At 34.9% G+C, this 17,244-nt stretch overlaps 1 protein-coding gene across 1 annotated transcript in view; it reads right to left on the bottom strand.

Annotated features, from left to right (window-relative positions):
* SPAG16 (sperm associated antigen 16) overlaps nt 1-17,244 on the bottom strand; it is a 304,682-nt gene that overhangs the window by 287,245 nt on the left and 193 nt on the right. Inside the window, 4 exon segments of the mRNA XM_026852411.1 lie at nt 1,162-1,299; nt 7,343-7,470; nt 12,687-12,785; nt 13,195-13,241. Coding sequence (XP_026708212.1) covers nt 1,162-1,299; nt 7,343-7,470; nt 12,687-12,785; nt 13,195-13,241 — 412 coding nt within the window.

The raw sequence follows: 17,244 nt of genomic DNA, 5'->3' as shown, positions 1-17,244 counted from the left end.
GGGGGGGGGGGGGGGGGGCAGAAACAGAAAGGAAAGTCTGTTAGAATTACTACTAACAATAAATTTCAGAAGGCACAGATATTGTCTTTCCTTCTTTTACTATGCATTACTGCTTCTTACTCCCTCACTGAAGTGAGATACACAACCCGTAACTATCCATTGTCCAAAGAAGATGCAGATTAAAATAAAGGAATGTTTTCTATGTGGCCCAACTTCAATAGCAACAGTGTATTTAGACTACACAATATTTGACTTGATTATTAAAGCTATTTATTTAAATTATTAGACTACTGCCAATTAGTTTATTAATTTAAAATGTAACAAATCATTACAATTGGAAAATAATCTGATTATCATTACTATCTGCAGCAATGATTATTTAAGATCCGAGTAGCTATTTTTCATATAAAGGAAAATCTTGCTTCAGCAATCTTGAGGAAAATCAGAGATATAGAGTTAACTTTTTACAGCTCTGTATTTTAAAACTATGCGCTGGCAAAATTGAAGTGAGTACATTATTAGGTCCCAGGGTAAATTCTCAGTAAGCACATATATGTGCAGAGATACCATTCTTCAGAAAAGGCTGTTACATGTAAGTTCATTATTTCATCTCTCCATTACAGGGTAAATATTTTAACTCTCTTATGACAAAAGTTAAACTGACTTGTAAAATCACCTACTACAATGTACACAGAAGTATATTTAGCAATGGTTATTTACACTGACAACCATTTACCACTAGAGCCAGAGTGATAACTAAAAAAAAAAAGAAAAATAAATGTATAGTGATTTTTTCCTATGTCGATGTTTTGTGGTAGATGTAATTTATAGTACTGTATTTTAATACAAAATGCAGATAACCATTTATTTTAAGTTCTACATATTATACTCTCATGACTCCTTGTAGTAATTTGTTGTGATTACTGGATATTGAAAATTATTTTCTATAACCCAGTAAATACAAATAAAAGAAATTAACATTTAGGTTTCTAATAGAGCTCAGAGAAACTTGATCTTTAATCATAAATGTCACTTAGATGTAAAAATATGCGCAGCCAGCATAGCAAACAGGAACTTATTATTTCCATTCAGTACTTGGGTTTACTTTATCTGGCCATTTACCACTATATATCAAAGCTTCATGAGGACCAAAAAACATACTTTGCAGCAAGTTTATAGTTTTCCAAATCTTTCCTCAAATGCATATTCTCAGCCTCAAGTTGCTGGTTGCGGGTATAGGCAGTTGGAACCAATCCAGTATCTTCAGCTGTGAACACACCTCTCTCTATGAGCTCATACCTAGTAGAGGAGAAATGAAGAGGTATTTATTCCGTGTTTCCTTTTTCTCACTTCACTGACTTCTCCCTTCTTATGCTACCATTTACCTAAACTAGAATCACAAATATAATTATAATCTCAAGGCATTTACCTTTTATGATCATAAACAATTAGTAACAGTACTATCCTACCACACTGTGTTCCTGTTTTACTGCTTTTCATTCTAAAATGTATTATTGTTCACAACAGTCAAAAGACATACCCTGTACAATAGAGTACTTCCATTTAAACAATTGTTCTTTCCCTTCCTTTCTTCCAAATAGCTTAAATACAAGAGAGAAAATATTTCTTGTTCAAATAACATTTGTAAAAAACTCACAGTCCTTTTTATCTCATACACTCAAATATATGCAAGATTTTTTTTTTTTGAGGACTCAAATAAGATGACAAAGCTGCAGAGAGCTTATAGAATAATTCGTCCAGGTTATCTTCAACATGAAATACAGAGCTCACCTACGGAAATTCCTTCATTCCTTCCTGTTTACTTATGCTGCTCTCTCCTTATTTGATTATATATACCACTATTTACCTACTTTACCAGCCCCAAAGAAAACATGATTCTGTGATGCAGAAGCCTGAAGGCTGCTTTAGTTACTTATACAGACTAACTTGCATTTTGAGAAGTAAAGAGTCTGGAGCAGCACTTGCATTCTGAGAAATAAAAAGAGTCTCGAGCAGCACGTAACGCTGTGTAGCCAACTAGGAATCTCTATAGCCCCTGGCAGTAAAGTCTGCTCAGTCAGTCTCAGGTCTACATCTTTTGGTAGGATGTCAATGAAAGCTGAGAATACTCTTAACAGCCAGTAAAAAGGATGTAGGCATTGACACCATTCGTTTTAGGCTTAATTTAAAGGCATTTCAATATAGAGCAACTGAAAGTACCTAAGTATCTTCTACACAAAAAGAGAGAGTGTCGATATTAGAAAGGATTCAGAAAAGCTAAATTTGATTAAAAAAATGTGACTGCCACTACACAAAATAAATGCTTCTGCAGAATCATGCTTGTTCAAGGAATGATTATAAGCTATCAGTATTTATAAAGTATTTCAAATGACTGCAAGATTCAAGTCTACATATACAAGCATAAGATGCTTCTGTGCAAGCAGACATTGCAGAGGTGATTCCAGAATGCAGTACATGTATGTATAAAACATCTATTTCTTCATCTACTTCTGCCCTGGAAGACAGAAGAGCAAGACCTTCGGTTGGTACAAATTTTTATAGACCCACCGAAGACAAAGACATTGTGCACCACTGCAGCCATGATACCTGTTCAGAATTGGTTCAATGGAGCCATAAATTATTTAAATTAGATAAAGACTATAGCCCCATAATCTTCCCACTTTGCTGGAAGATGTTTTGGGTAGGAACTCACTAGAAGGAGTAATATGATCATTATTTGCCTTTTCAGGTGAAAAATTTATTGAATCCATGCATTATTTTTTTCCCAAGTAATCAAGAAATATAAAAAGAACACCAGCAATTAGAGATGAAGATTACACTAAATGCTCTCTCCTGGACTTGGACACAAACAGCAGATTTGAAGCTTGAAGACATAAGCACAGCATTCATAGATCAATAAAACCTGTTGCAGAAACAAAAAGTGTCTGTAGAATAAGGGATTCTTACTTGACAAGCAACTTTTACTTAACTTCCTCAAAAAAAATTAAGGGGAATGTTAGAAACTCTTATGTCCAAATTACTTCCTACAGTCAGCCACTTATCTGCAGTCTGTGGCTACTTCTAGGAATGCTCACCCCTATGAATTAAGCTGTCACCCACATTCACCATCAGTAGATGAAAGGTCTTTGAAAAGTTAACAGAACATCTCCAAAGCAAAATTAATTCTATCATCACTTCGTTTTCTTAAGTAAATTAGAGTAGCAACAGACTTTAATACTAAGAACCTTACTTAGTCTTTTATTTGAAAAAACACCCAAACTCAAACACTGACTGATGAGCAGGTTACAATTCCTATTGAAAATACGACAAATAAGGGCACTTCTCATTGCAGGTGATCACAACTCTACACACTCTTTTATTTGCCAGAAAAATTTCTCCACTGAATGCCCTAACTCATGAAAATGATCAAATTTCTGCACAGACACATCAGCGATGGATAACTGATGAACTTAGCCTCCAGCAGAGCTAAGAACGCTGAAAGATAATTTTAATGAAATACAATTAATGCCAATAAATTCACTACACCCTTGTCTAAGAACACCACTAAAAATGAAGGTTTGTGCGCATGTAGCAGAAATGGAAACCGCACAACAACACTGCATTGTGAAATCTAATTATCTTTCATCAACTTAGTCCTGTAAAACTTACAAAACTTCTACCTACCTAGCCAACTGACAAATAGCTACTGTTCTCACTTTTATAGGGGGAACTATGATCCAAATTAAATTAGTTAGTTCTGTGCACACACGGGTATTTTTCTAAGCTTTTCAGAAAAACTGAGTTGTTATTATTCTTGAATTGCTATTTAAAATTAACCAAGAATCTGGAAACCTAAGGAACAGATGGTCAGTTATGATTTTAGGATCAAAGTCCAGTGCAGACTGACTAAGAATAATACATTATTACTAAGAATAATACATTACATGGAATCCAAGTTTCTAAGAGTTCTAAAGAAATCAGGTTGCAGATAGGCAACAGTTATAGGCCCTGCAATAAACTGATATGTAGCTCAGGATAATCCTTTACCAAGGGATAACTCACCTAGTGATGTATTCAGTGATTAAAATCTCAAATTTTAGTGTTTACAAGAACTTCTTACTGAAAACTATCATTCCAGCTGATAACTCTTTAACAGTTTCAGTAGAAGGCTAAGACAGACATGAGCACAGAAAAATAAAGGACCTTTTTGCCCTGGTACACTCCCCCAATCTATTATGGCATATAAGTAGAACATTTATATTATCATGTTATGCTTCTTATGTAGGCAAGAAAGTAGGTATGTCCACATGACTTTTGGCAAATCAAACTTGAGGTTACTTCACTTGCATTCTGAGCCAGTTCTAATCCAAAACCAGTATCTGTTTTAGTGTGATGCTGTCCTGGTACTGATGACATTTGTTTCTCTCCAGATTTATGAACTCAGAGCACAATGCACATTAATGTGACCGTATGATTTCCAGGTCAAATGGGACACAGAGCAGAGGAAACTTAGGTCTGCCTGAAATAAGTAGATTGATTCCCTGACTGTCTTCAGGGAATTGTGACATGGAGGATCACAACTTATATCCCTTTTCTTCATTCTGCAAAAAGGAATTGTTTTGTAAGGAGTCTACCTTTATGCTCAGAGAAGATATAGTAGCTTTGTGCATTTGCTCCGTTAACACACAGCCCAGGGAATCTTTGCAAGGCAAACAAGAGACATAGCTTTTACCCTTGCTTGGTCATGCAACTTCATTCATAATTTTAACCACATCAAACAGAAAAGAATTTTCAAATTGTGTTTCCGTAATTAGTCTGCAACTTTCCTTTTACTCACAAGCTGAAACACTGCCAGGTCTCTAGGAACACTTAGTCAGAGATTACCAGTCTGATGAGTGTACTAACTAATCACAGTGATAGCTCCATGCATATGTGAGAACAGCAAATGATTCATCTGCTCGTCAGACTCGCAACACGCTGCCAGCAGCAGTGAGTTCTTTGGGATTCGGAGGTATAGACTGTCAGATGCATGAATTTACAGTTGATCAACTCTTGCACTTCATATTCCAAAGCTGTCAATCCAGTATTTTTAATAAGCAACAAAAGCACTATAAAGTCTTGTATATCAAAGGAATAGAAAATTTAATGGTAAATTAAATATTCTAAAAATTATTGAAGTCTAATTTTAAGTCCCTTAAAGTATAACTGGACGGAAAAAAAAAAAAAAAGCATATGTGCAAAAACTACATAAGTAAGAAAAAAAAATCACTACAAGTTACTAAAGTTATTCATTACATCATAGAAAACTAGTGGGTTTGGCTTAAAACATAATCAAATCATGACATGTTATACAGCTAGATAGAATAACAGAATGTTTTCTCAAACTCTGTAATAAACACAGATAATTTGGTCCAATTTAAGTGACCTTTAGATCTCAGGCAGACAATTATTTCAAAGCAAGCCTTTTGATAAATTTTCTCTACGTTAATTAATTTCTCATTTTAAATTCCATTAGTACTTGATCACCACAGCATGAGAGCAAGAGTGTCATCCCAATACATAATGAGGAACCCAAGTACACTAATCTGTTCTCACTTTCATTAATATTGTAAATTATCTATTTCAAACCAACATGAAACATTTTGAAATAAGGTATTAATTCTGCAAAAGTTTCAATACAGTAAGATTAGATCCTCAACTGTAATGCTACTGAAATTAAAATTATTACTTATAGAGGAAAAAAATATATGTATAGCTAAGGATTTACAAGATAGGGCCTGCAAAGACCTGCAATTGCTCTGTTAAAAAAGAAATGTGAATTTTGCCATTGATATGAATTCAGACTAAGTGCTTCAGAGAAAGCCGTAGTTCCATAAAAAGGTCACTATTTATACCTGTCTAGTATTAATTCTCTTTTAGCAATAAAAACTGTTAAAATTCAAACTTAATGCTATTCATATTGGTTCTTTTGTTGAAAAAGAATACAGAACTATAGTGCCCCTTCTCTAAGGAATCATTTAAGTCGCATTGTTATGCTATCAGAAAGTGGATCATTATTAATTCCAAAGGCAATGCCTGATTGGTGAGCTCTACACTAATAAGACCAGAGCTGTGCAAATGATAGCAATGATTCCCCATTAGAGAATATTTCTAAGAAAATTTAAAAGCTTCAAGGCTTTTGCAGGAAAAAATAAGATGTTTCTAACTTTTCAATTTTACTAATTTTCAAAATAAACTATTTCAGAAGACCTTATTAAAAAATACCTGAACCTCTCATGTTTAAAGACTGCCTAGAAGATAATTCAAAGAAGTGTTTCCACTTCTCAGAATCCTTCCAATGTAACTTGCAGCTTCTAAGCAAGCTTGTAACTGAAAATATTACAAAGTGTTATCTTTTGCTCCAAAGAATTTAGCTCTCCTCTCCAGCTTTGCAGAATTCCTGGCACATCATGCTTAATAAATATTTTTAAAAGTATACACCCTGTGGGATTTCATAAATGAAGAGAGGTGGAGGAAGCAGGAGTATTTTGACACAGCTGCACAATTAAACTTTTGCACAAAGTATGGACAAAATCCCTGCAATCTAGAAAAGCTGGAAAAAATAAGATAGTAGCAGCTCAAGAGTTTACTATTCTGATTACCAGATGAATTACATTTTAAAAAGAAAAAAAAACAAACCAGCCATATTATTTCCATTGATGTACAATTACCAAGTATCATTCTACTTAAAATACAAGGTAGCCATGATGAATATCCAAACCCACCCAAACAATTAATGTGCAAATACTATAGCACACTACAAAATACTCAGTTTTTAAGCAGGCACCCATGTTCTGGAAAGCAAAAAAATAACAAAACCACATGATTTCTCAGCACTGCTGAAGTGAAATGCTGGTCATTTTGAACTGGACTAATTTGATCCCATGACAGCTCCAACACTGTAGCTGGATTTAATTTTCACTGGTAGTCAGTGAAGAGCAGAATACACTTGAAAAAATATATTCATTTCATCTTAAAAAAGATGGCTTAACTCAGATAACTTGCATCCTGAAAAAGAGTATTTATCTTCACTGGTTACAAAAGAGGCCTCAGGTGACCAGTTCAGGCTTGTAAATGTTAGTTCCTTCAAAGGTACCTGGAGTCAGCTTTCCTGAAAGTCTGTCCTTGTCCGCATCCTCATTCTCAACATGAATATATTTATTTGGTAAAACACTACATATTTAAGAACAACTTGTCCTCAGAAGAGTTCACTGAAAATACAACCTTAAATACTGAAAATATTTGAATCCTGAGCATCTACTGCCTAATTCTCAGAGTAACATGGTCACTTAAAATCATTTACCATTCTGTTTGAAAGCAGTCAAGGGTTCTGGACATTCCCAGTCTGACCAGAAAATTGCAGAAGAAGTCATCCATTGCTTCAGGTATTTCAGACACTGATTTCTCCGAAGTCAGAACTGATTGCAAAGCCTGAAATCAAAATTTGATAATTGTTATTAACCTACAAGATAAATGTAATTATCATACCTTCTATATCTGAACTTATCTGAAGTCACAGATCTACTGGAGTACAGATGAATGTTACCCTTGTCTTTATTGATCAGATCTGTAATCACTGATCCTTCTAATGACAAGGTCTGTGAAAGGTTATAGAGAAATAACTCAAAAATCACCCAATTTAAGCAAGTATTCTGAACCTGACATAATCTGATATGGACTCGAAACTGTTTAAACTGATGGATGATCTTCTGTCACTGGCCAGAGAGAAAGCGTTAGTTCTCATACTCCTGCACCCTTCATCAACCTTAAAAACTACTGATGAGAAAAATCAGTACTTCATCTAATAAAAAATGTAGAAGTCCAGGGTAGTAGTAAAATGGCTTATTATTTTTGTAATGATGCATGCAATACAGAGACTGAAAGAACTGCAACTCAATCATCAGGAAGTCTCACGAAGATCAATTCTCCCTTTTCTTCTCAACATCCATATGCAGGCACTGAGCAAAGCTGCCAGACAACATTGTTACAAGTGCTAGCAGAATGCAGACGGTACACCAAGGCTTCATAGGCAGCTCCTACAGTGCCACCAAGACAGACAGCTACTCAGATAAGATCAGCTCATGGGTCAAGCACAGTTGCCAAAAGCATAATCAAAACAAAACAGAGCAATCCTACTACAGAATAAAGACAAAAAAAAAAAAAAGAAAAAAAAAAAAGAAATCCCTTCCACAGCTTTCTGTTGCAATGCAAATTTTTACCCAACCCCATTCAGCCCACTCAGTGTATAGCTTAATACTAAACTCTCTTAGAGGGATTTCATGATGCAAGGAGGTATGGAAAAAGTAAAATATGACCCAGTCTGAGCCTGCTCCCCCACAAAATATATTTAAAGAAAACCAGATAAGAGAGACTGCCACAAATTGGCAGCCAAAGATGTGGCTTTAATTCATTCAGACTTCAAATAGATTACAGTGACTTGATATACCTAAATATGAGGGTGTCAGCATTCGGGAACTCCTCATGGGAATAACGCTACAAGGAATTTGCTCAACAATGCAATCTACTGTCTAAAACAAGATACTACACTGCACGTGCCTGCCTCCTGGTGAGAGGACTACAGAACAAACCGGGCGTGACAACTATAACTTTGATAACACATGTTACATATCATTTAAAAACAAAACAAACCAAACACTGTAGAGATGAGAAGCATAAACAGCTTCCACACATGCCTACCTTCTTTCCTTCATTTCAATGCTAAGAAAACAGAAAAAAATTCCAGGGAGATATTCATCAAGACATACTAAAGGCTATGACTACAAATTATTTCCTCCATCCATTTAAAAACGAATCTATAGGCCAGGAATTTTTGATAACTCCATTTATGGCTTATTCATGTCCTTAGTGGGAGCTCTATCAACATGACTGCATAAATTACCTGGAGATAAAGGCATTTCTCTTGATAAAATAAAAACAATGGAAAAATCTCATCGCCATTTTGTATAATACAGAAAATGTTGTGTTCAATGCAAGCAAACTATCTAATATAAACAGAAAGAATTCTACATGTACCATCATGGCCATGTACCACTATATTAGGACTAATATAACATGCCAAGTGCAATGTAATATTTAGCATATTTTATTACTAGAGATACAGTACATCAGACAGGTCTATTTTCTAATTGTGGTAATACAAGAACCAAACATGCAGCTGCATCCCTTTTCTTCCTTCTTTTCTTTCTTTATTCTAAGTGAGGCAAATGTCTAATATTGTTGCTAGTAGTTTCCCAAACACATCGATAAAGCCAGTCTGTGGAAGAAATGACACAGCTTGATTCCCTTAATAAAGGGAAATATGATAGGAATTCATTTCATCTGTGCAGAAGAGAATTTATTAGCTAGATACTAGCACTGAGAATGATTTCAGAAACCAAAGCTCGAGCAGGGAACAATATAGGGGAAGATGAATGCAGTCTAACAGGCACAGTATTGGAACAGGGCCTCAGGAAACCAGAATTAAATTCCTGGCTCTTCTGCAGATTTTTTGAGTGATATTAGGCTAATGACTTCTTTAAGATTAACCTTGGATGACTACCCACAGAATGGCATAACTAATTTTTTGTATATATTTACCTATTTAGAAATAAAGAAAATACAATCTATTAATGTGGTGCAAATACACCCTAGAGAAGCTACATACACTAAAACAACTTAAACGATTCTGACCATTAAAATCAAAATAAACAAAAGAAATATTTGCTTTGTTAAATATTTCTTGGTTAAATATTTACTTTTGAATTAAAATCTTTAAAACATTTTGACTGTAAAGATTGCAAATATGGCCAGCAAAATAATTGCTAAAAGCTTAACCTTAAGGACTTTCATAATACTAGCAAAAAATTCTGTCCAGTGAAGAAAGATTAACACCAAATAAATTAATAATTCCTCTGGAAAATAAAATTAGATGCTCTTGCAAAGCTTACTAAACTAAGAATAAAAAAAGAGAATTCAAAGATTTTTAAAATGGTCAAATTATAAATCTAACCTACATAAAATATAAGGTCAATGAAGGGTAACGTGACTTCAGAGTATCATTTGGGATCTTAAGAAAATAAAGATCCTGGAACTGAAGTGTAACAGCTGTAACTACTGATGAAAGTATTTCAGCAAGCTTTGTGTGAGTGGTTTTCCAGAAATTCTGTATCCTTTTCCTAGGGTCCCTATCAGCTGAAGATTTTCTTTCATATGCAAAATATTCTGTTACTTGTGTTTAAAAATAATTTATATTACTTTACAATGTCTCAAAACAAGGACAACTGGGGAGAAAAAAAAAAAAAAACAAACACCAGTTGTGACTGAAAAGGACAAATGATGACTAGAACAGGAACAGCAGGCAGAATCACTGCCATCCAGAGCATGTGCTGCCCAGCACAGCTGTATTTTGAATCAACTGCCATTTCAGCACCAGACTAGGGGGAAACAATATTTACAGAGTAGAGCTCCATCACCCTCATTTCCCTGTTGGGATCCAAACAAAAACATGAACTGTGAGGGAGCCTCACCATACTCTTTAAAGAGCAGTAGTTTCACTGCATGCATGCAGACATCCAGAAGGAAGGAAAACATGTCTCGATATCCCTTGTAGAAACACAGCTTTAGTTCCTACACCATCTCTAGCACCATCTCTCATTTGCTTATGTTTGCTCTTCTTCATTTAGTAATTAGTGTTAATTACTTTGGAAGGAAGTTTGGAAATAAGCATTTTTCTTAGATTTTCCTGGTTACACTTGACCTTTTTAACAGAGTGTAAAAGAAAACGTAGTTACTCAATTTAGAAACTATGGATATTTATAATATCTGTATTTGGCAAATCACTTCAGTATTTTTGGATGCTCACTTGATCTGTGCTGTCTCTATATAATTTCTTTCAGAAAAAGACTGCATCTAGTATTGAAATGCAATCTTTTATATGGGATTAGGTATACAAATTACTATGAACAGCAAATATACACAATCACTTAAAACTTCATCACAGAGTAGCTATTCCAGGATATGGCTGTTACCTAATTTAACCCAGTTTAGCCATGATTAGAAGCTAATAATTGAAAAAGTGTATCTGTTATTTATCACTTGAAGACAACAGCCTTCTACTGTTGTAGAAGTGCTTCTTAGCTCAGATTTTGGATATTGAATCAATATTAACTCACAGAAAACAGTGCTTCTTACTTTGGCCACCAAAAGCATTTGCTGCAGCACTTGTTTTTTTCCAGTGAATTAGCATCAAACAATCTAGTCACTGAGCCTCACAAAATGTACAGCAAGACGTTATGAAAGCTGTCAAGGAACTAGCAAGTGTATTAAAACATTTTTCTATTCCTGTCTTTCTGTCTAAAGGATGAAAATATTATTTCAGTTTCAAAGTTATGGAAAAAATGAGGCCCCCAAATAACGAGTGAAGAAGCAAGAAGGCAGACATCTATTAGCATAAGCACGAAATCAAAGAGAATTTGAATTTAAGCACACACGTTCTTCTTTTGTTTTAAGGTAACACTTTCTTCAGTTTGATTAAATGGGATAGATATTAGCATATTGTTTCCTTCAACAAATCAATAAAATGGTAAAATATTAAAATATAGCACTGTCAGAAGATCAATAGATTAAAAATATTCATCCTTGTCTCACTTTTTATTTGAATGTCAACTCATACAGTAAACCAGACATAACTTCAGTTATCCCTAAAGAACATCAAGAATTTCTGCTACTCGGTTAACATTAAGCATCTTCAATCTTAAAACCTTCTGCCATCTTTCCCTTAATTTTCAGGCATTTGAAGTTTGATCTAAAATAAAAATCTGATCCATTGATATGCACTAGTACAGAAGAAAATGCACATCTTTTCTTCATTTTGATATTAAGACTCATTCACATAATTTTATCTTTTCATTATTAATCATTCGCTTTTGCAAAACAAACACTATGATGACAGCTTACTGATGAGGATGTAAGACAGTGGTGATATTAGAAACACAGCAAGGAAAAACACTTTCATGTTAGATTGCTATAAAGAAGTAAATTCAGGTAAATCATGTTTTGGAAAACGCAATATAACAATCCCATTGCGTAACTCTGAACTATTACATGACTGGCTTGAAATCAAGCTGTAAATGTAAAAAATGTCAAAAACTAATGGTGTGAAATGATTGATAATTTCATTACTATTTTGATTTAACATAGTGTAACAGCCCATTCTTTATTTCCAATATATGAATAATCTTTTTTAGCAAAGTAATCAAACACAAGTTTCTGTGGCATGAAGTTTTACTGTGTCAGGGATCACACTCTCATTAAATCTACTCAGATAAACAAACACACCCTAAAATACTGATACACTGTAATAACATTAATTTATTTTAAATAATCTATCTATATATTTGTTACATGTATTTGCTGTATCAGGTTGTTTACGGAACATGAACAAAAGTTAAAGAAAGATGAAACCCGGAAAACATAAGTTGCCTTTTTCACTGTGGCATATATTTACTCCTAGAAACTTCTGAAAAATAAGACACAATCTTTTCCACACAAATATTTCATAACTAAAATAAATAATGATGTGTAAATTTTCAGCCACTAATGTCAACTGAATTACGGATAGACTCTTGGAATGCTTAGGAAGTTCTTACTAAAATTTGGGCATCTTCAGCCTGCTCTTGAATAGTCTGCAAAGCCTTTGACAGATCCTCATCATCTTCCTGAAGACTAAATTCATCATCTGTTGGAACCTAAATTAAATGATTTAAAGTTAGGTATCAACATATTTTATGCATCTTTCTTTCAGAATACAATTTCCACTCCCAGTATGACTACTGAAAAGAATATAATTCTTGTTAAAAGAATATCTTGCCATATTTAATTAGAATTCACATTACTGAAATATTCATTATAAATAAGCTGAAATGTCTAAATAGAAATACCTGTATCTTTAAAATGTATTTAATGTTCAAATAAAAGTAAAACATAACAAATCAACTGACACTAAATCTTCCCTTGAAAAATAAAGATATGCCTAGCATCAGCACATTAAAGAGATTCATGTCATTCGTCCTAGGATGTTTTTGTGATTGATGAAATAAACCAAAAGAATGAAACATGAATACTGATTATCAGTAGATTATCAATTTAGTAAATTACCTCTTCATACTGATAATCATCTTCAGAGTCATCTGTTATGGTAAATTCTGCAGATTTTGTTAAGTATGAAACAGCTGATGTCTGTGATGAGTTCTAACTTAAAACAACCATTTATAAATCTGTTACCACCACCTTCGCCCTTGTTCTTTTTGACACAAGACTTTACACTCTCAAGGCTTCTCTCACCCTTTAGATGAACAAGCCCAGCTTCAGCAAAAACTATGTGCACAAAAACAGAATTTACAAAGTTTTTATAGCAGGTTTCAACACCATTAAAATTTGTCTCAGCAGATCTATCAAAGTTAGAAATTGAGCACTGTTCTGAAATAAATACTAGCTAAATTCTGCTCTCACTTACCCGATCATCAGTTTTCATAGGAGTCTTACTGCTCTAAGACTTTCACAGACTTTATGCTTCCAAGCATAACTAGCTTCACACTCTCAGAGAATGGCATTTTTATAACATTCAGATGTATGAATTCAAACATGAACATCTGAGATCACACACTGAATACTAGAAGACCATTTACTGAAGCTGATACAAATGCCTAAATAATTACAACACAAATGCAATAAAAAGATAAAGAACTTTCAAAATGTAAAAAAATTGGAAATTATCTACAGCTCCTCCAAACGCTTTAGAGTAAGTTTTCATTAAAAATAAGTACAAATGGTGTAAAATGAAACCCAAATAAACATTTTTTTCATCCACTAGCCTCACAGCCCATGAAAATATAACAAGAATGAATGTTTTTAGCAAGATGGTCTGTTGACAGTTTGCCTAGGAAATTGGTAAGCCTACAAATGACCCACTTAAATAAACAAGAAATTAACTTCCAAAGAAAAGCCAGCAATTCAGTACTTCACACACAGAGGGGGGTAAAAAAACCAAAAACATGCTTTTCTAGCTTTACATCGTTTCCCTAATCTGAATTATTCTCCTAAAAAACAGGCCTTTTGCTACGGTTCTCACAGTACAATATATATGTTAAAGTATCATTGCATTCAAGACCCCAGCATCACAGCATCAGCAAAACTATGTTAAATTGTAACCATCTGGAAGGCTAACAGCTGAGGATCACATCCCAAAACAGGATAACCACCACTTTCTAGAAATTTGAGATAAAAAATTGAGAGAGATCATTTTCTCTTGTAAACAACAACAAAAGATTGAATGTATAAAGGCATAATTTTCAGTAATCAAGTTGAAGCACATCTGTGTACCTCCAACTGCATGACAACACTACATGCTTACTATAAAAATTGTATACATAAAGAGGAAACTGGTATGAACGCTTCTTAAGAATCTCCTATCTACGCTTAGTACATAAAAACAAATGCCTGTAATACATGTGCCCCCAAATTTACTCCCCCAGTTACTGCATCACAGACTGCAGATGTTGAACACAGGACTTGAATTCAAGTCACATCCTTTCTGCAGCTCAAATTTTGCTCTTTGCCAAAGCCTAATTTTCTAACTTGACTGATTCTGGAATAGTTCATTCTAAAATCTGAACTATGAAGAAACTCATCTCCAAAAAATGTTTACTGTCCTTGCTTACACAAGTGGGGGAAAAAAAAAAAAAAAAAAAAAAAAAAAAGGAAGGAAGCCACAAACTATTAGATTTGTCAGGCTTAAGTCTGTTCTCTATTAGACCAGAAAAAGTCTGGATCAACTCTTCTGACTTTAACGGGAGGGCAAAGAAATTGTGCAGTTCAACATCCATCTTTTCTCAGCACAGTACTCCAGGACCATATGTGGGTTCACCAAGTGAAGAAAACCCAGATGAAAATAGTTTGCACTGAGACATGACTTTTGAGAGAGTTGACCCAACAGACTTGAGATAGTGAACAGAGACTCAGCATTGGGCTAGCTTTTAATTGCCTGCCTGCTCCCTAGTACGACAAGGTCTTTCCAACCTAGATGATTCTATGATTCTTTAACAGGAATGCTTTGGTCCTTGCATTGGTGTCTGACCACGTCCTGATGAAACAGTTCCTGATTCCTGGGCGTTGTTCCTTCAACTCAGAGGAAGAAAAGTTCATCTGAACTGCCGACTACACCAGAAAAAGAGAACAGCAGTAAGGCGCAAGCACAAAGCAAGAGGAATAGTATTCCTTGATTGTTCAAAAAAGCAAGCATGCTTTCAGCAGGCAAACCAAGATAAAAGACACAGTAATATTGACTGACTAGTTAGGGTAATCTTCTAAAAAGCCCCTTTTTTAAAATTAGATTAAGATATCCTAGCTGACTACACATTCTCTTTAAAGAATGAGACTTTTAAAAGTGTTTATATGGCGTGAATACCCAGGTACAACATTTTTTGTATGAAGCAGGGGACAATTTCCACATATTTGTAGTAATTCTATGTACAAACTAAGTATCTGCATGCTTCTCTGAAACCCCTAAGCCTCTTCATTACTTTATAGCACAGTATCTATCAACTTAGAATTTAAATAAAGTACATTTAAATAAAATACTGTACTCAATTTTTTCACACCACATTTAGTGATCTGATCAGAGACTTATATTTTCCAAAGCTATCTTTTGAATGATCCTCCCCCCATCTCAACTACTTTCTGCATTTATCACATCTTTCAATGCAGACAGAAACATCACCGCAGTATACCCTTGATAAGTAAAACACTTTCAAACACAGGGGTTTTTTCCTGAATTTTCTACTGATCTGACTGTCCTTGTGATCCACCACAGTCCAAATTTATGAGTCATTGCAAACACTGTGCGCAGACTAAAATATTAAAAATACTGATTTTTTTTCCTCCTCTTTTTTTCAAAAATCATAGACAGGTACACAATAAAACATGTCAATTATTTTTTAGAACAACTCTATCTTCCCAACACTGTCAAAAAAATTTTTAACGCATACTGTTGCAGTGATTTTTTTAAGCACATTTTTTTAGTGTAAAAGCAGCTGTGCAGTTTCAGGAAGGTAGAAACTGAGGCACAAGCTCACAAAGGACAACCTTTCACTTTTTTTTTTTTTTTTTAATCGCTTTTATATTGGCTTATATCTTAATGCCAGCGAGGCAGGAAAAACTAAGGTACTGGTAGGGCCTAACACTTAAGCTCTGATTGTTTAGCCTCTAAAATAAAGCTTGAAAGATCTTGATTTAGCAGCTCACAACTACAAAAAAGAAAAGACAGAACTAATCTTAGTGAGAAAACTAGAATTTGGGTCACGTGACCAAATATTTACACATTTAAAAGCCATAACATAATTTCCTACAACTCAATTGTGAAAAGAATTCAAACGGATTTTTTTTCCTCTAAAAGCCACAGCAAATAAAATTATGTCTAGGTTATTGTATCATAATCTTTATAAGCTGTTCATACACAGTACTAAACAAAACCACGAATACCTAGCCAGTTAGTGTGGCAGGCACTGGGAAATGAAAGGATCACCTTTTACAGCAGCATATTGTGGGACTGTGAGTCTTAGTAACAAGTCTTGTCACTCCTCCGTAGATATTTTACCTTTACTGATCAGCACCCAGCACAAGAAAGGCGGGAAGTCTTCCACTTCAGAATTTTAACTCTTGCTTAGACTGCCCCACCAGCAGAGAATAAAATTACCCTGCTTTTCCTGTGGGTCACTCAAGGGATCTTACCAGCAGCAATGAAAAAAAAAAAATAAAATAAGGTGAGCAAGACCTTACTGTCTTAAAAGGGAAGAAAAACCACAGAAATCCCAACTGCGCATACTGTCCCTGTTTGAGGGGCAATAACCTACAAAACCAAGCAATATGGTGGGCTCTGGGGGCTTTCGCCCCCCTTCCTCTGAAACAACTCAGCAGCCCACGGGTCTCCTGCTGGGAGGGTCCCAGCGACACCGGCAGGGCCGCACGCTGCCCCCCCGGGGTCCCCCGGCCCGGGCCGGACAAGCCCGGGGAGCGGGAGCGCTGAGGAGACGGGAACCGGCGGGACCCTGAAAAGAACTGTTGTATTCCTTCATAAATTCTCGATTGTCAGCTTCACCACTGTATTGAGTTTGATAAATGTCAGGGCTTGAACTCATCTGGGTTCAAGAG

This window comes from Athene cunicularia, assembly GCF_003259725.1.
Source record: "Athene cunicularia isolate RWA chromosome 7 unlocalized genomic scaffold, athCun1 chr7_part1, whole genome shotgun sequence".
Lineage (NCBI taxonomy): Eukaryota > Metazoa > Chordata > Aves > Strigiformes > Strigidae > Athene > Athene cunicularia.
Note: the sequence above shows the minus strand (reverse complement) of the source record. Positions and strands in the feature narration are given on the sequence as shown.